Genomic DNA, 19,244 nt, shown 5'->3' with positions numbered 1-19,244 from the left:
TGTACATAGGGGGCAGTAGTATAGTAGTTATATTCTTGTACATAGGAGCAGTATTATAGTAGTTATATTCTTGTATATAGGGGGCAATATTATATTAGCTGTATTCTTGTACATAGGGGGCAGTAGTATAGTAGTTATATTCTTGTATATTGTAGCAGTATTATAATAGTTACATTCTTGTCCATTGTGCAGTATTATTATACTCCTGTACCATGCTTGCTCTGTAACCATGCTGTGCTGGTAACATGGATACACATTGATAAAATATGAATGTTTTGCTATTTATGACAACCTAAGGTGTAAGATACTGTAATAGTGTCACATGTTGCTCATTGAACCACAATCCCTGATAAATTTCATGAGTCATTCTTTTCGGTTTTCTTCAGCCATTAACAGTAAACTGGAAGAAAACAAGTAAATTGCCGTCATTTGCAGCCATTGTGTCTTATGCTTTTCTCTTGTTTCCGTCACAGGTAATTTTCTGGCGGTGACAGCTGAGACATGCGATCGTCAGCCTCCAGGCTCTCTAGTTTTTCATCCAGGGATTCATTATGGACTCGGTAGGTGACCTCGTATTACGGAGACCCTGTGTGCCCATTTCCAGCAATGATTCATTATCCAGTTTAGGACAAATACATGTAAATCCATGACGCTTATTGTACTTATTGGGTGTTTGGAGAAACCCGGGGTTCATTTACTTTTTCTCTCAGCTGAATCATTCGCACGTGGCTTCGATAGTATTTTACCGTCATTAACTTTTGAGTCATTTATTGTCGCATTGTTATAATAGGATGTGCATGAAGCACAATGGGAAGAAATGCCGCACAATGACATCATTCAGGTGGCGGAGCTGCGTATCTCCTCCTTTTCATGTACTTTTCTACAATGAGTCACCTTCTCGGTGCCGTAGCCACTGAAAGGGCGGATAAAGCACGTGCACCACTTGGTGACGGCCACATGGTGCCTTCATGAGATGAATGCATCTACGTATCAGGGAACATGGATCATGGTATCAAAGCTACCCATGGGTCTTTGTAGGTGGGTAAAACAAGGAAAACCATGTCATGGTGACCTAGATCGTCGCATTTCTTGAAAACTATATGATATGCTTGGATATTGCTAATTAGTCCAGGCTCAAGATCCCAATGAGGATCATCAAGAAACATTTTGTTCGATTCTTATGGTTGTTTTATCTTTTTACTACTCCCTCTACTACGAGTTGCTACTCTCTCCTCCCTCTCAGAGCACAATGCACAGCACACTCACAGCAGTTTCCCATGTTATAGCAATGGGGTAACGTATCTCCTTTTGGAGAGTGACATGCCTAGCCTGGCATGCCAATATGAGGAAGCTTATAAGTCTTGCCGTGCTACTCTGGGAAATTAAATACACAAATTGACTCTTTAGAGAGAAAAAGTTCTAGTCCTCTTCCCCTCCGAAGAGGCAATTTGCACATTAGCACTGAGACAAGCATCACTGATAAGGTTCCTTCCTAATGTTTGATGCCTTCCAAGCATGTTTGCTTCAGCCTGACAGTTCTGAAATCCCTGTGACTTGGCATCTATAGCAGGCCACTAGAGACGATAATGGCTGAAACTGCAGCTCCTCTGCCCGGATTGTGGGTAGCTGGGGTAAAACTCTGATTGTCAGGGACCAAAGAAATTCACTGCGCAAATACGACCATTCCCGATTAGAGGCCGATAACCAGTGAGACCCAGGGATTGGCGATACTGGATATAACGACCATCCCCATTCACTGACAGCAAACAGAGACCTTGAAACTAAAGAATTGAAGTCGAAATGTTGTTTTCTTTAAAAATTATTAAACTTGACTTATACTGTATGAAGATCAAAATACTGCCATTAAGGAGAACTTATTGAAAGAAGTGTTCCTTCTGCAACCATAAGTGTTCTTATTAGATCATTTGGACAGTACAGACCACAATATTACAATAAGGGATTATTATTTATAAAAATATATAATATTATCTAAATTGTCAAAGTTTGTTCTTTGCAAAGGGGGCTGGTTGCTCATATATAGAGGAAGGGGATATTGGATTGCTCATAAACAGAGAAGGGGGCTGGCAGATTGCACATAAATAGAGAAAGAGGGCTGCCAGATTGCACATAAATAGAGAAAGGGGGCTGGCGGAATGCTCATATATAGAGAAGGGGGCTGGCTGATTGCTCATAAATAGAGAAGAAGGCATGCTGATTGCTCACAAATAGGGAAGGAGGTTGGCAGAATGCACTTAAATAGAAAGGAGTGCTGGCTGACTGCTCATAAAAAGATAAAGGGGCTAGTGGATTGTGCATAAATAGAGAAGGGGGCTGGACAAATGGCTCATTTTTGTAGCTAACATGCACAGAACTGACCACATGCTGACACAAGAACCAAGAACGTCTCTCCTGTTATGAGCACAAGTCAAAAAGTGAAACTGCCAGAACCCTGAATCATCACATTGTTGACTCATGTGCAGTCATGCAAACTATTAGTATACCCAAGTCTTTTTCACATGTGCTGATGCTTTGTTCTATTCCTCCCATTTTGTAGATGTAATTTTTGTTTTTCTTGTCCAGATGTAGAATCTTGCATTTCTCTCTGTTAAACACCATTCTATTAGCCGCTGCCCATTGTTGAAGCTTACCTAGATCCTTCTGAATCCTTTCTCTGTCTAGTGTTAGCTGTCCCTCATAGCTTTGCATCATCTGTAAATTTGATTAGTTTACTTTCAGTTCCCTTATCTAGATCATTTTTAAAAATGTTGACCAACACTGGAGCCAGGACAGAGCCTTGTGGTACCCCACTTGAAACACTCTTCCAATTGTATGTGCAACCATTTATTGCCTCTCTTTGAGTACAATCACTGAGCCAGTCATGAATCCACCTAACCCTAGCCTTGTCAATCCCATTCTTGGTCATTTTTTCAATAAGGATACTATGAGAAATACAGTTGTGCTCAAAAGTTTTCATACCCGGAAGAATTTTTGCTTTCTTGGCCTTTTTTCAGAGAATATGAATGATATTTCTCCACTCATCGTTAGTGGTTGGGTGAAGCCATTTATTGTCAAACTACAGTACTGTATTTTCTGTTTCTAAATCAAAATGACAACCCAAAACATCCAAATGACCCTGATCCAAAGTTTACCTATTACATACCCTGGTGATTTTAGCCTGATAACATGCACAGAAGTTGACACAAATGGGTTTGAATGGCTACTAAAGGTAACATCCTCACCTGTGACCTGAATGCTTACAATCAGTGTGTATGCATAAAAGCTGAGTGACTTTCTGGGGTCCAGACAGACTCCTGCATATTTCATCTAGCCACTGACATTTCTGGATTGTGAGTCATGGGGAAAGCAAAAGAATTGTCAACGGATCTACAGGAAAAGGTAGTTGAACTGTATAAAACAAGAAAGGGATACAAAAAGATATCCAAGGAATTGATAATGCCAGTCAGCAGCGTTCAAACTGTGATTAACAGGGGCTGAGTAAAAATAGAACTGCAGTCAGGTAGATCAACAAAAATTTTGGCCACAACTGCCAGAAAAATTGTTCGGGATGCAAAGAAAAACCCACAAATAACATCAGCTGAAAAACTGGACTCTGAAATCTAGTGTTGTGGCTGTTTCAAGATGCACAATAAGGAGGCACTTGAAGAAAAATGGGCTGCATGCTCGAGTCACCAGAAGAAAGCCATTACTGCGCAAATGCCTCAAAATATCTCGCCTACAATACACAAAACAGAACAGAGACAAGCCTCAAGACTTCTGGAACAAGGTAATTTGGAGTGATGAGACCAAAATGGAACTTTTTGGCCAAAACAATAAATGTTACATTTGGGGAGAGGTCAACAAGGCCTATGATGAAAGGAACACCATTCCTACTGTAAAGTACGGAGGTGGATCGCTGATGTTTTGGGGATGTGTGAGGTACAAAGGCACAGGAAACTTGGCCAAGGTTGAAGAAAAGATGAATGCAGCACATTATCAGCAAATACTGTAGGCAAATTTGCAATTGTCAGCCCATAAGAAATGCATGGGACGTACTTGGACGTTCCTAAACACAAGGTCAAATCGACCTACCATTGGCTGCAGCAGAACAAACTGAAAGTTCTGGAGTGGCCATCTCATTCTCCTGACCTCAATATCATTGAGCCACTCTGGGGAGATCTCACACGCGTAGTTCATGCTAGACAGCCCTGGAATTTACAGGAACTGGAGGCTTTTTACCAAGAAGAGTGGACAGCTTTACCATCTGAGAAAATAAAGAACCTCATCCACAACTCAAATGACTTCAAGCTGTCATTGATGTTAGAGGGGGCAATACACGATATTAAGAAATCGGCATGTGAACTTTTGATCAGGGTCATTTGGATGTTTCGAGTTGTCATTACGATTTAAAAAGAGAAAACACAATAGTTTGACAATAAATGGCTTCACCCAACCACTAACCATGAGTGGAGAAAAAGTTTTGGTGTTATCATTCATATTCTCTGAAAAAAAGGCCAAGAAAGCAAAAATTCTGCCGGAGTATGTAAACTTTTAAGCACAAATATAGATTTAAAAAGAATAAGAAATAGATATAAATATAGAAAGATTTATAGAGAATTATCACAGACTATTGGACCTAAAAATGATCTGTTATTAATAAATGGACATTCCCTTTAAGCTCCGCTGTGCCAAGGACACTTGTCTCCTCTGTTTATTCTATCTCCTGAGTTGATCTTTATATTTTATTCAATTTTCAGCTACTAAACAGATATTTCTGGAGCAACACATAGATGCAGGAATCAATAGCCCCATTTACAGCCATTATGGCCGGCACATGAGATTCGTCAAAGTTCTAATATTGAGACGGTTACATTACGGCGCGCTCTTCGTATACAGATAACTACTTATCCGGAGCGGTCTCAGGAGGCGCCTGTAATGTTCACAAAAGAGATCTCGTTTAGCTCCGAACACACAAGTGATTCAACAGATGACTGCAAGCAACGAAACGCTCCTGCGGGACTCCAGGCCGCCAGGAAAAGCAGACCCTTCCCTAATTAATCATCCTTTTATCTCCTCACTCACTAATTATTCATCAGCCTTCTTTACAGTTGCTACTTGGATACAAATAACATTATATGGAGCTGAGTAGTATGTATAGTAAAAAAAAAATCCTTTAATCTGGCATGTGCTAATCCAGAAAATGTCATAATCTGGAACCAGTTGTTACACAATATCATTACAATCACAAATCAAAACTTATCGCCTATCAATTGGGTATTAAATACTTTTTGGATTAGCGGGGGGGAGGGTTGACCACTAAAACCCCCAGCAATCATGAAATCGAGGTCCCCAATTCTCTGTGTGATTGGAGCACCATTTACACATGTGCACTGCTGCTTAATTCATTCCCAACAGAACTGATGGAGACAGTGGAGGAATCTTTCCTATAGATATTGAGCATGCGCAACCTGTGCTCCATTCACACGTAGGACTCCTGCACAAATGAAGCACAGATCGTGCACCATTTATTCTCTATAGGACTATCGAAGATACAGTAATTGTATTTGGCTCCATTTGTCCTGCAGAGAATGCACGGAGCAGCATTGCGCATGCGTGAACTGTGACCTGCGCTCATTTCACACAGAGGGCTCCTGCCTATATGGACAGAAGGTTGTACATGTGTGCCAATACTCCAATAATTCTTTATGGGACTCACCAAGATCGCCTGGCACTGTCCTATCCAGTTCTCCATCAGTCCTACACAGAATTAACAGAGCGACATCACACATATGCAACCTGCGTTACATTCATACATAGGGCTCCTGCATAAGTGAAGCCCAGGTCGTGCTCGCTATGGGACTGTAGAAGATAGCTGACTGGTGTACTTGGCTATCTCCATTTTTCCTACAGGAAATGAATGGAGCAACATTGCGCATGCGCAACCTGCTCTCCATTCACACGTAAGGCTCCTGCATAACTGGAGAGAAGGTTGGACATGTGTGCCAATACTCCAATACACTGGGTGCAGAATTATTAGGCAAATGAGTATTTTGATCACATCATCCTTTTTATACATGTTGTCCTACTCCAAGCTGTATAGGCTTGAAAGCCAACTGCCAATTATGTAAATCAGGTGATTTGCATCTCTGTAATGAGGAGGGGTGTGGTCTAATTACATCAACACCCTATATAAGGTGTGCTTAATTATTAGGCAACTTTCTTTCCTTTGGCAAAATGGATCCGAAGTAAGATTTAACGGACTCTGGAAAGTCAAAGGATGGAGTGAAGCTCAACTCCCAGACCTACTGCCAGTTTCTGGAAGACACCTTCTTCAAGCAGTGGTACAGGAAGAAGTCGGTATCGTTCAAGAAAAACATGATTTTCATGCAGGACACTGCTCTATCACATGCATCCAAATACTCCACAGCGTGGCTGGCCAGTAAAGGTCTAAAAGAAGAAAAAATAATGACATGGCCCCCTTGTTCACCTGATCTGAACCCCATAGAGAACCTGTGGTCCCTCATAAAATGTGAGATCTACAGGGAGTGAAAACAGTACACCTCTGGGAACATTGTCTGGGAGGCTGTGGTGGCTGCGGCACGCAATGTTGATCGTAAACAGATCAAGCAACTGACAGAATCTATGGATGGAAGGCTTTTGAGTGTCATCGTTAGGGATGGCGGAACGCACTAAATATAAAATAATAGAAAGTGCGTTCGCCACCCGGGGTCCACCATGCAGAGGTGTTAAACTGCTGCTATATAATGGCAGACGCACAATATGGCGGTATATCGCACACGGGTTGAACGTCACTCGGTGTGCACTGGGTGTACTCTGTTAACTTCAGAGACGCCTTAGACATAAACATAAGTACTGAGCCTGTTGGACTCACAGGTCTCAGAGAAATGCACGCACGGTATATGGTCACAGGAGCTGAGCCCAAGGCAGAGGGACAGAGACTGTCTAGACCTACAGTGCGTGCGGCGTCGCTACCGCGGACGCCCACAGGTGCTGCAGACTGCAGCGCGGTGATTGACACAGCCGCTATGTGACAGACGGATGCTAGTTAGGTGATGATATGCACTGTGGCCTGTAGCGTGCCACTGACTGGTGCTGACTCTATGACTAAGTCCGTATCCACACAAGTAATATCAGAGGGAGGGGAGTCTTAATGAGTCATCATTCACACATGTAGCAAGTAGAGTCTATACTAGCGCATGGCCGAGCGGCCATGCGAACCTTTTATAGCCGGGACCTTCCGGAAGCTTCCAGATCCCTGAGATGGACCAATCAGATCATGAGAAGGACCTGAGCATGTGACTCCCGATCTCCAATGGGAGATCGTCTCGTGAGCATGCCCAGTAGCGCGACTTGAGGACTTAGCCTCTGAAGTAGCTTGCTGCTGAGCAGCCTGCGCTGCTATTACTGGCCCACAGGTGGCAGCAACAGCCAGACCCACAGAGCTGGTCTGAGTAGGGCGTCTGGAACGCCGGCATTGCTTGCAGACTCCTGAGCGGTCGGTGGAGAATGGGAGACCGCTGAATGCAAGGCTCTGGATTCCTGCTGTGCAGTTGCAGGAACCCGACGCCTAACAGTCATCGTAAAGAAAGGTGGCTATAATGGTCACTGATGTTTTTTGCTTTGTTTTTGAATGTCAGAAATGTTTATTTCTAAATTTTGTGTTATATTGGTTTACCTGGTAAAAATAAACAAGTGAGATGGGTATATATTTGGTTTTTATTAAGTTGCCTAATAATTCTGCACAGTAATAGTTACCTGCACAAACAGATATCCTCCTAAGATAGCCAAATCTAAAAAAAACCCACTCCAAAAATATTAAGCTTTGATATCTATGAGTCTTTTGGATTGATTGAGAACATACCGTAGTTGCTATTCAATAATAAAAAGAATCCTCTCAAATACAACTTGCCTAATAATTCTGCACACGGTGTAGATGAAACAGACCTCAGACATAAACCTATCACCTAATTAAAAAAAAATCAACTGGTGGTGGCAGCGAGTAGTCTGGGGTTATCTTGGAGTTCGCAGTGACTGTATCGGAGGTATATACATATATTTCATAAGTTGGAACTGGAGGTGTATATACCATACGCTCATTGTTAGTTTCCCAAAAAACAGCCTATTAGTGGAAAAAACGCAGCCTCCTCCACTGATCGTCAGCCGATCGCGTAATTGCCCGGACGATAGGGGGCAGCCAAGAGCTGTTTGCTCCAAATTTAATAGCGGGTGGGTTGAGAGACGACCTCTTTGACAAATTGGTGGCAGCGGTGGGACTCTGCGTGGTCTCTCCGGTGTCACACCTTTGACAATGGGGAATATAAACATTTACTAAAACGAGGCGGTGTCAGGTCTTCTTTAAAGCAACAATATGCTGTACCCGGACACAGCCACTATGGCCCCTGTACTTACTGAGAGTTTGGTACAATGTGTCAGTGTAGGAAGAATGTATCAGGCCGGAACCTATCAGCAAAGGTGAAAGATTTGTTCTACAGATGGGCTTCTTATTCACAGTCTAACGCAATGCATGAAATATAGTTTAAGGGGTTGCCTGTCGCTTATTCATAGGATAGAGCATCAATATCAGATTGATGGGGGGGTCTGACAACCGGCACGGATTTAAGCAATGTATGGGGTGAAACATAACAGGCCTGCACCCTGGGATAGGAGATAAGGTGCAGACACCAAACAGTTATGGGGCTGCTGTGGTCTGTCCTGTACATTGCTAAAATTCGACAACATTTCATTTTGAGTTCCTTTGTGTCTCACTAATCTCCATTTTCACAATCCTCTTACACCCAATCAGTACCCCACCCTTCTTTGTTTTAACACCCACCAGAGATCCCAAGAAATAAGTGACCAATATGACTTTGTTTTTTTCTCAATCACTTGCGGACTCATCAAGCTTTGTTGGCATTTCAGCTATAGGTTTGTAACAGCGACCCCCTGAGCAGATTGGATTTTGGGCATTTCCCCCAGTTTACCAAAAGTGATGCCCCCTTTATACAGAGATCGAGGTTTTAGATCTTGGGAATGGGGTTCTCCAGTGTTTAATCTTGCATAGGTCTTTGCTTTCTCCAGCAGTCCCATAGACAATGAATAGAAAGGAAGCCGCGCATGCGCACCTCTGCTCAAACTGAGGTGGGGCTCTGCTTCCAAAATTATTAGAATATCTCCAATCTATAGGATAGGGGACACCTTACTAATCATTGTCGATTTCCTTTATTCCAAGATCGATGCTGTAAGATTTGGGAACGGGGATCTCTGGTGTTTAGTCTTGTGTAGATCTTGGCTTTCCCCAACAGTCCCATAGACAATGAATAGAAAGAAAGCTGCACATGCACACCTCTGCTCCAAATGAGATGGGGCACTGCGTCCCACATTATTAAATTATCTCCAATCCATAGGATAGGGGATACTTTACTAATCGTTGGCGAATTCCTTTATTCTAAGATCGAGGCTTTAAAACTTGGGAACAGGGCTCTCCAGTGTTCAATCTTGCATAGATCTTGTCTTTCTCCAGCAGTCCAATAGACAATGAATGGAAAGGAAGCCTCCTCTCTATTTGAGACAGGGCTCTGATTCCCAAATTATTAAATTATCCTCTATCTGTAAGATAAGGGATACCTTACTGATCGTTAGAGGACCACCCATAATTCCATGATGAATTAACAGAAAAGAAGTCTTGCATTCTGAGATTTGGGCTTTGGAACTCGTGAGCTCTCCAGTGTTCCGTCTTGAACAACCCATGGCTTTCCCCTGCACTCTCATAGACATAGACAATGAATGGAAAGGAAGCTGCACATGCGCACCTCCGAGGAAGAGAGAGGAAGCCTCCTCTCTACTTAAGATGGGGCTTTGCATCCTAAAGTATTAAATTATCATCTGTCCTTAAGATAAGGGACACCTTACTGATCATTGGAGGACCACCCATGATTCCATGATGACTGAATAGAAAGAAAGCCTCACTTGTGCACCTCCACTCTGTTTAAGATGGGCCCTGAAGAGTTAATGTCCCGGGTTACAGAGCCCCACTCTTGGGATCCCTGAGGATCTCAATGGTTAGACCACCAGTGATCAGTACGTTATCTCCTATCCTATGGAAAAATAACCCTTAACATTCGAGAGGAGTTCTCCTTTAAATTGGATTTGAACTAGTTCCAACCTCCAGGCCGGCTAATGGCAGTGCAATTAGCTTCCGTGGACTAAGCGCACTAAAAGCTGATTAAAGAATGGTCCTGCAGAAGGTAATGGCAATGCACATCTGCTCCAAGGCGGCTGACCCGTTAACCCCACCGGAAACTTCATGGATTGCAGCTAACACACAAGATGAGATTCTGCTACCGAGAGAATATTGGGAATGGCACATCTCGTGGGCTCCGAAATGTGAAAAAAAATTCCTCCGCAAAAGGAACAGTGAGCATGTCGGGAGCATATATGTTGTGCGCGTCCATGTGGGGATGTAGCTATAAGGTGACACATCGGTAGAAGTCACATCAGGCCCTGATGCATGATAAATAGCACATGGTCAGCCTTATTATGGATATCATCTGGGGCATAGGAGCTTCTACACTTGTGTGTGTACAAACGAAGCATGTACAGAGGCTTGCAAAAGTATTCACCCCCATGGGTGCTACGTTACAATCTGTGTATAAATATTTTTGTAATACGATTTGTGCGTGAGGCATCATCACTAGTCTACGTTGGTGAAGTGAGAAAAATATAGGCATAAATTAAATTTATTGGATCAAGTAGCTAAAAATTGTCATGTGCATATGTATTCACACAGAGTGACCACAGACTTATTGATTTGGACCGGACAACCCCTTTAATCAAGAGGCACAACCAACCAAACATCAGGAAGACCAAGGAGATCTCAAAACAAGTCAGGGGCAATGTTGTTGAGAAGTAAAAGTCAGGGTTGGGTTATAAGAAAATATCCCAATCTCTGATGATCCCCCGGAGCACCATCAATCCATTATCATCAAAGAACAACAAACGTGCCAACAGACGGGCGCCCACCAAAACTCTCAGCCCGGGCAAGGAGGGCATTAATCAGAGAGGCAGCAGAGAGACCAAAGATGACCTTGAAGGAGCTTCAGAGTTCCCAAGCAGGGACTGGAGCATCGGTCCAAATCACCACAATAAGCCATACACTACACAGAGGTGTACTTTATGGAAGAGAGGGCAGAAAAAACCTTTACTTATTCACAAAAATTGTAAGGCTCATTTTGAGTTTGCCAAAAGACACGTGGGAGACTCCCCTAATGTATGGAGGAAAGAGCTGTGGAAAGAAGAGACCAAAATTGAACCTTTTGGTCACCAAGGTAAACGCTATGTCTGGCGCCAAACCAACACAGCTCATCACCTGGCACACGCCATCCCCACAGTGAAACATGGTGGTGGCATCATCATGCTATGGGGATGTTATTTGGCAGAAGGGACAGGGAAAATAGTCAGAGTTGAGAGGAAGATGCATGATGCAAAATAAAGGGATATTCTTGAGGAAAACCTGTTTCAATCTGTCAGTGATTTGAGACTGGGACAGAGATTCACCTTCCAAGAAGACAATGGCCCAAAGCATACTGAGAAATCAACACTCGAGTCGTTTAATGGGAAATGTGTAAATGTATTGGAGTGGCCTAGTCAAAGCCCAGACCAAAATCCAATGGAGAATCTGTGGTCAGACCTGAAGATTTCTGTTCATCAGAGGAAACCATCCAACATGAAGGAGATGGAGCAGTTTTGCCTTGAGTAATTGGCCAAAATCCCAGTGGCAAGATGTGGAAAGCTCACAGAGACTTATCCAAAGCAAATTGCAGCTGTAATTGCTGCAAAAGGAGGCTCTACAAAGTACTGACATTACGGGGGTGAATAATTATGCACACTGAAGTTTTCAGTTATTTTGTCCTATTTGTTGTTTGCTTCAGAATAAAAAGAAAACCAAATGTTCATACAGTAGTTGTAGGCATGTTATTTGCATGAACTGATGCAAACACTATTATTAGAACATTGTGTGGCGGTAGTATTTAATCACTGTGTTTTGGTATTATTTCAAAGAAATACAATTTGTTGGTATTATTTAAACATTGTTGTGTGGTTTTATACAAACATTGTGCCATGGTACTTTATATAATGTGTGATAGTATTATTCAAATGCTATGTGGCGGTATTATTTAATCACTGGGTTTTGGTATTATTTAAAAACAGGATAGAAATACTAATTAAACCTAAAGGGAAGATATTATTTATGTAAGGAGTAGCAAGAGTGGACCCTCTGGGTCACGGTACCAGGATCCCTGGGGCGAGCTGGCCAGGTGGTGCCGACCCCTATACAGGGACCGTTAGGAGCAGGCCCGAAGGAGTCGAATACCGTGACAGCTGATACCAAGAGGGGCGGCTCAGGTGCGGATGAGACAAACAAGGCAGAGGACCAGGAGTGACTGGAGTCAGGAGTGACTGGAGTCAGGAGCGACCAGAGTCAGGAGCGACCGGAGTCAGGAGCGACCGGAGTCAGGAGCGACCGGAGTCAGGAGCGACAGGAGTCAGGAGCGACAGGAGTCAGGAGAGACCAGACGGGGCCAGAGTACCGTACGGAAGGCACACGATAATCAGGTGCCTCCATGAGGGAGGAGCCGCCTGTAATACTCTGTGCTGGAGCTTGAATGGTAATCGCTCCACAGGGCTGGTGCAGCAGGGGTTAAGTGAGGGGAAGAGCGCGCGCCCGTGGCCTAAGGCGTATGCCCGGGACAGGAGCAGAGGAGGAAGCCCCATGCAGCGCTGCAGGATGGGAGACTGGGGGCGCTGCGTGCCGGCTGGAGTGGTGAGCGGGGAGTCGGGGGCAGACCCCGGGAGCAGGAGCAGGCAGAGCGGGACCCGGCGAGACAGGTGACGCCGGCCCCGACCTGACAGGCGGCGCTGGTACCGACCTGCCAGGCGGTGCCGGCGTGACAGTACACCCCCTTTACGTCTCCTCCTTCTGATATTGGCCAAGAATTGGTCCATGATGCGTGGAGCATCCACATTCTCTCGCGGCTCCCAAGACCTCTCCTCAAGACCGAACCCTTTCCAATCGATGAGGAAAAAGGTCTTTCCCCTAACCTTTTTCATGGCCAAAATATCTTACACCTCAAAGACGTCATCGGCCCCTACTAGCTGACGAACAACAGGAGGCGCAGGGCAGAACTGATTGCGGACTACCGGTTTCAAAAGCGAGACATGGAAGGCGTTATGGACCCGGAGTGAAACAGGCAGCCCCAATCTATAGGTCGTATTGTTGATGCGTCCAAGAATCTCAAAGGGACCGATGTACCGGGGACCCAATTTATACGAAGGGATTTTCAAGCGGATGTTGTCAGCCAGACTTTGTCTCCTGGATGGTATGGTGGGAGATCCCTCCGCCTCTTGTCGGCATGTTTTTTCATCCGGGCCGCAGCTTGTATAAGAGCCTCTTTGGTCCTCCTCCAGACCTGGTAAAACTCTTGGGAGAGGGCATCCGTGGCGGGTACGCCAGAGGATGAAGATACTGGAAGAGGCCCACCTGGGTTCTGACCGGAGACCACAAAAAACGGAGACTTGGTGGTGGATTCATTGATTGTTATGGGCTTACTCTGCCCATGGAAGAAGATAGACCCAATTGTCATGATGGGCATTGGAGAAGTTCCGCAGGTAGGTCAAGACTTGGTTGACCCGTTCAACTTGCCCGTTGGTCTGTGGATGATAAGCGGAAGAGAAATCCAGAGATATGCCCAAGAGTTTACAGAGTGCTTTCCAGAAGCGGGAGGTAAACTGTACCCCGCGGTCACACATGATTCGCTGAGAAAATCTGATGAATGAAGATTCTGGCCAATTCGGAAGCCGTGGGCAAGCTGGGTAATGGGACAAAATGGGCCATTTTGGAAAACTGATCGACTACTACCAGAACAGTCGTGCATCCAGAAGAGCAGGGTAAGTCGGTAAAAAATCCATGGCAATGTGTTGCAGGGGGCTTCGGGAACAGGCAACGGCTGAAGGAGACCGGAGGACAAGCTTCTAGGTACCTTCTTCCTGGCGCAAATTGAGCAGGAGGCCACGAAGTCTAATACATCCTGGCATAGAGAAGGCCACCAGTAATAACGGGAAACCAGCCCAAGAGTCTTCTTGATGCTAACATGTCCAGCGATCTTGGAGGAGTGGCCCCAGCATAGTACTTCTGCCCTTTTATCCTGCGGGACGATGGTCTTGCCAGGCAGCACGGAACGAAGATTCACTGGAGCTACCGTGATAAACCGGGCAGTATCGATAACATGCGACGGAGCCTCCTCCACTTCGGGTGACTGCAGGGACCAGGAAAAAGCATCTGCTTTGGTATTCTTGTCACCGGGTCGGAAGTGGAGCTCAAAGTCGAAGCGAGAGAAAAACAATGACCACCTGGCTTGTCTGGAGTTGAGTCTTTGAGCCAACTGGAGGTAGGCCAAGTTTTTGTGATCAGTGAAGATGGTGAAGAGATGGACTGCCCCTTCCAGGAGATAACGCCACTCCTCCAGCGCCATCTTTATGGCCAGCAACTCTCGATCCCCAATCGTGTAGTTACATTCTGCGGGTGAGAATGACTTGGAGAAGAACCCGCACGGAGCCAAGCGCCCGGTGGACGTCTTTTGGGAAAGAATCGCCCCAGCCCCAGTAGAAGATGCATCTACCTCCAAGACGAAGGGCTTGCCGACCTCTGGCTGATGCAAAACCGGAGCCGTGGCAAAGGCCTGCTTCAGGGCGAGGAATGCGTCTTCAGCTTCCGAGGGCCAGATGTTCGGTCTTGCTCCCTTCCGGGTAAGGGCAACAATAGGCTTGGTTAAAGCAGAGAAGTGAGGAATGAATTGCATATAGCAATTTGCGAAGCCCAAGAACCATTGAATGGCTTTCACTCCGACAGGTCGGGGCCATTTGAGCACCACGGACAATTTCTCTGGGTCCATTCGCAACCCCGAGTCCGTGATGATATACCCCAAGAAGGGTAGAGAGGTCTGCTCAAACAGGCATTTTTCTAACTTGGCATAAAGTTGATTCTCCCGCAGGCGTTGCAAGACGAGGCGAACACTCCTCCTGTGAGAGGACAGGTCTGATGAAAAGATGAGGATGTCATCTAAATACACCGCGAGGCACGAGTACAGAAGATCCCGGAAGACGTCGTTAACAAATTCTTGGAAGACCGCTGGGGTGTTGCAAAGTCCAAAGGGCATGACCAAATATTCATAATGGCCATCCCGCGTGTTGAAGGTGGTCTTCCACTGATCTCCGGCATGTATTCGGACCAAATTGTAGGCCCCCCGTAGATCCAGTTTGGTAAGATCCGGGCACCACGCAGGCGGTCAAACAGTTCGGGAACAAGTGGTAGAGGATACCTATTCTTGACCGCAGGCCCGGATTGGTAATATGCCCAACTGGGCATTTTCCCGCTGGGCCGCTGTCATGTGGGCCGCGGGCGGCAGTGCCCGCTCATCTGGCTGCTTGCCAGCTGATTCGGCCACTGGCCTGCTGTTGTTCCTGCCGCCGGCCCTCTCTGCGGGCATGGCGGTTATAGTTTCCAACCCTCCTGGGATTTTTCTATCCCTCACTGCGGGGAGATAAGCCACCACGCCCCCCCCAACGCACCCCATCCTCGCCCTAGCATGAGACCTCCCCCCCCGCAGCCACTCACAGCGTCGCTTGCCTGCTCTCTTCTCTGTACACAGGACCTGTGATGAGGTCACAGGAGGGGAGGAGTCAGGGGTCACATGATCAGGAGTCTTTGTCCAGACCATTGACTCCGCCCCTCCTGTGACCTCATCACAGGTCCTGTGCGCACAGACCTGCCTCTTGGTGTCTGCAGGGCTCTGCTGTGCTTGTTGTCATGAGGCTGGATGAGGGAAGTACCGTATGTGTGGGGTCAGGAGGGGGTTACAGGGTAGATGTAGCAGAGCTGTGTGTCTATGAGGTGTACGGAGCGGAGCCGTGTGTGTACGAGGTGTACGTGCTTTATCTCCATTGAGAGAAAAAAAAAAAATTCCCCCTACGGCCTCAGAGATACAGAGGAAAAAATATACACACTTTTTTTTTTTTTTTTTTACACAATTCTTTCCTGCTATTGAGTACCCTAGAATCTGTGGTATGGCGGGTGATTCTGTTATGAATGAGTCACCGTAGGAGGCAAAAGCAGAAATACAAGCTAAGTCCAGAAAACCAGAGAAGTTGGCAACTATCAGATTGCAGACCCCTGAACCTATCAACACAACTAGCAGTAGCCGTGGGGGGTTCCTACGATGCCCTAGACCCCTCGATCACAGCCGGAGAAATACATAGGCCTAAAGAAAGAAAGGGGAAATCTAAACTGCCCCAGAGCAGACCCCAAAGCAATAGGCAGCCCCCAACATATAATGACGGTGAAGCAAGATGAAAATACTAACACAGACAGAAAGATAGACTGAGCAAAGCCCCAAAACTACCTAGATAGGAAAGGACAGGAAGGCTGCTGTCTGCAATCTGCCAAAACCCTATCAAAGACATAAGCCAACAAGCTGATATGAAAAAGGCCCTGAAGCAGCTAGGCTTCAAAAACTGAATCAGCACTCAGGTATCTTCAGAAGACAGAGCTAAATGAATTCAGCACACCCCAGCAGGGAATGGCAGAAATCCAGAAAAACAAAGCAAAAACAAAGTCAAAGCACAAAAGCAAAAGGCCGAGCAGCAAACTTAGCTTTGGAGGAGCAGGAATTCAGACTGGTCTCCAAGGATCCCACAGAGAAATCACCCGCAGGGCAGAAGGGCGTCGGCAGCCTTATATCCACTCCGTAACTCCACTCAGCCAGTTCTCATCATCAGCCTCAGGTGTTTGACAATCAGGCTCACTACCTTTCTTTACCAGAAGAGGGAGTTCCTCGGGCCTCAGTAATGAAGGGGAAAATGAACTCACAACACGGATGTGTATGAGGTGTACGGAGAGGAGCCGTGTGTGTACGAGGTGTACGGAGCGGAACCCTGTGTGTACGAGGTGTACGGAGAGGAGCCCTGTGTGTACGAGGTGTACGGAGCGGAGACCTGTGTGTACGAGGTGTACGGAGCGGAGCCCTGTGTGTACGAGGTGTACGGAGCGGAGCCGTGTGTGTACGAGGTGTACAGAGCAGAGCCGTGTGTGTACGAGGTGTACGGAGAGGGGCCCTGTGTGTACGAGGTGTACGGAGCGGAGACCTGTGTGTACGAGGTGTACGGAGCGGAGCCCTGTGTGTACGAGGTGTACGGAGCGGAGCCGTGTGTGTACGAGGTGTACGGAGCAGAGCCCTGTGTGTACGAGGTGTACGGAGCAGAGCCCTGTGTGTACGAGGTGTACAGAGCAGAGCCCTGTGTGTACGAGGTGTACAGAGCAGAGCCCTGTGTGTACGAGGTGTACGGAGCAGAGCCCTGTGTGTACGAGGTGTACGGAGCAGAGCCCTGTGTGTACGAGGTGTATGGAGCGGAGCCCTGTGTGTACGAGGTGTACGGAGCGGAGCCGTGTGTGTACGAGGTGTACGGAGCAGAGCCCTGTGTGTACGAGGTGTACGGAGCAGAGCCCTGTGTGTACGAGGTGTATGGAGCGGAGCCCTGTGTGTACGAGGTGTACGGAGCGGAGCCCTGTGTGTACGAGGTGTATGGAGAGGAGCCATGTGTGTACGGAGCGGAGCCGGGTGTACGAGGTGTATGGAGCGGAGCAGCGCGTGTACGAGGTGTACCGAGAGGAGCCGTGTCTGTACGGAGTGGAGCCATATGTGTACGGGATGAACGGATCGCGGCCAAGTGTGTACGAAGCATACAAGGCGGGCTTTTCCCACGGACACAGGAGTACACGGCGGAGCCCCGAGGAGCATTTTAAAACTCACACATGACGTTCCACCGGAAGTGATGTGCTGGAAGCTGACCGGAAATGAGATAATTTCATGAGGAAATTGTGACGGAACTAGGAATGCTTCAGATCCATCACCATGTCCTCCTCTGACAGCGCAGACAGCGGGATCGCCTTGGAATCGGGGATGCCGGCCATGTGAGCGGATCATGATATGTCCTGCATCGGGAGGCTCAGGTGGGCGCTACAATGGGAGCTGGGCTGCTATAGTATCTTTATAGAATCTTTATTTCTTTCTCATTCTCTGTTCTGTCTTTCCCTCATTTTCTTTCTCTCTCTCTGTTCTTTCTTTCCTCTCTTTCTTTTTCTTTCCTCTCTTTTTTTCTCTCTGTTCTTTCTTTTCTTTAATTCTTTCTTTCTCTCTCTGTTCTTTCTTCTTTCTCTCTCTGTTCTTTCTTTCTCTCTCGCTCTCCTTTCTCTCTCTCTGTTTCCTTTTTTCTCTCTCTGTTTTCTCTCTTCCTTAGTACCAGTCAGTGTGCCCACAGTACCAGCAAATGTGCCCATAATGCCAGCCACTGTGCCCTCAGTACCAGTCAGTGTGATCAGTAGTGCTAAATGGGTGTGGTTGGGCGTGGACATGGTTGTGACTAGTTGCGAAATTGGTGTGGCCGGGCGTGGCCTAAAATTTGCAGCAGCGCACTGCGCACGCTGTTGTCTTTCTCCCTCTTTCCCTTCTTCAAAAGTTGGGAGGTATGATAGGAGCGGCTGTGACCAGGGGGTCTGGTTGCCCAATGGATAGCAGTTCTGGCAGGAATTTTGTCACCGTGCGTACCAAAGGGGACAGAGCTTTGGGAGGAGTACTGCAACTAAAGCAATAAATAGGACTGAGCTGAAATACTGGGCACAGCTGTGACTACATCTTATACAGTCGTGTTAATCTCCTCTCACTTCTTGTAACCTACAAGAGTACAAAGATATTATATAGTCACCATGTGACTAGTGGGCCTGTGTAACTTCAAATGCCAGGGCTGAACTTTAGTCCCAGTCCCGCCCTGCTTGACCGTGATGTTATTTAAGCCTCGGTAATCAATGCAAGGTCGAAGAGATCCATCCTTCTTACGAACAAAGAAAAACCCGGCCCCTGCTGGAGAAGACGACTTCCGGATAAAGCCCCTGGTCAACTTCTCCTGGATGTGGGTCACCCTCGCACACCCAGGGCAGCGGGGTACTCGGTACCGGGCCGGTGTCAAGGCGGGAATGTGTAACAGCAGCGGTGACCCGGTCCGTGGCCTTGGGCGCCCAATATCAATGGCGGTGATGTTAATTGTGTTAAAGTTTATATGAATAGTTCGTGACGCCACCCGTGGTGTTTGGCAAGTAAGATGGTAAGCTAACGCTGCAT

The 19,244-nt window shown here is 46.5% G+C and overlaps 1 protein-coding gene across 2 annotated transcripts in view; it reads left to right on the top strand.

The window, feature by feature from the left end:
• Positions 1–477: 477 nt before the first annotated feature.
• ASAP1 (ArfGAP with SH3 domain, ankyrin repeat and PH domain 1) overlaps positions 478–19,244 on the top strand; it is a 224,541-nt gene continuing 205,774 nt past the window's right edge. Inside the window, exon 1 of one of the 2 annotated variants that reach the window (XM_073590339.1) lies at positions 478–560. In XM_073590339.1, coding sequence (XP_073446440.1) covers positions 502–560 — 59 coding nt within the window. In that variant the 5' untranslated portion in view covers positions 478–501. The remainder of the gene's footprint in view (positions 561–19,244) is intronic. The other variant, XM_073590337.1, reaches the window with a different exon arrangement.

Source organism: Dendrobates tinctorius, unplaced genomic scaffold, assembly GCF_039654945.1.
Source record: "Dendrobates tinctorius isolate UK_male_01 unplaced genomic scaffold, ASM3965494v1 ptg000116l, whole genome shotgun sequence".
Classification (NCBI taxonomy): domain Eukaryota; kingdom Metazoa; phylum Chordata; class Amphibia; order Anura; family Dendrobatidae; genus Dendrobates; species Dendrobates tinctorius.
This window is presented reverse-complemented; position numbering and strand designations above follow the sequence as displayed.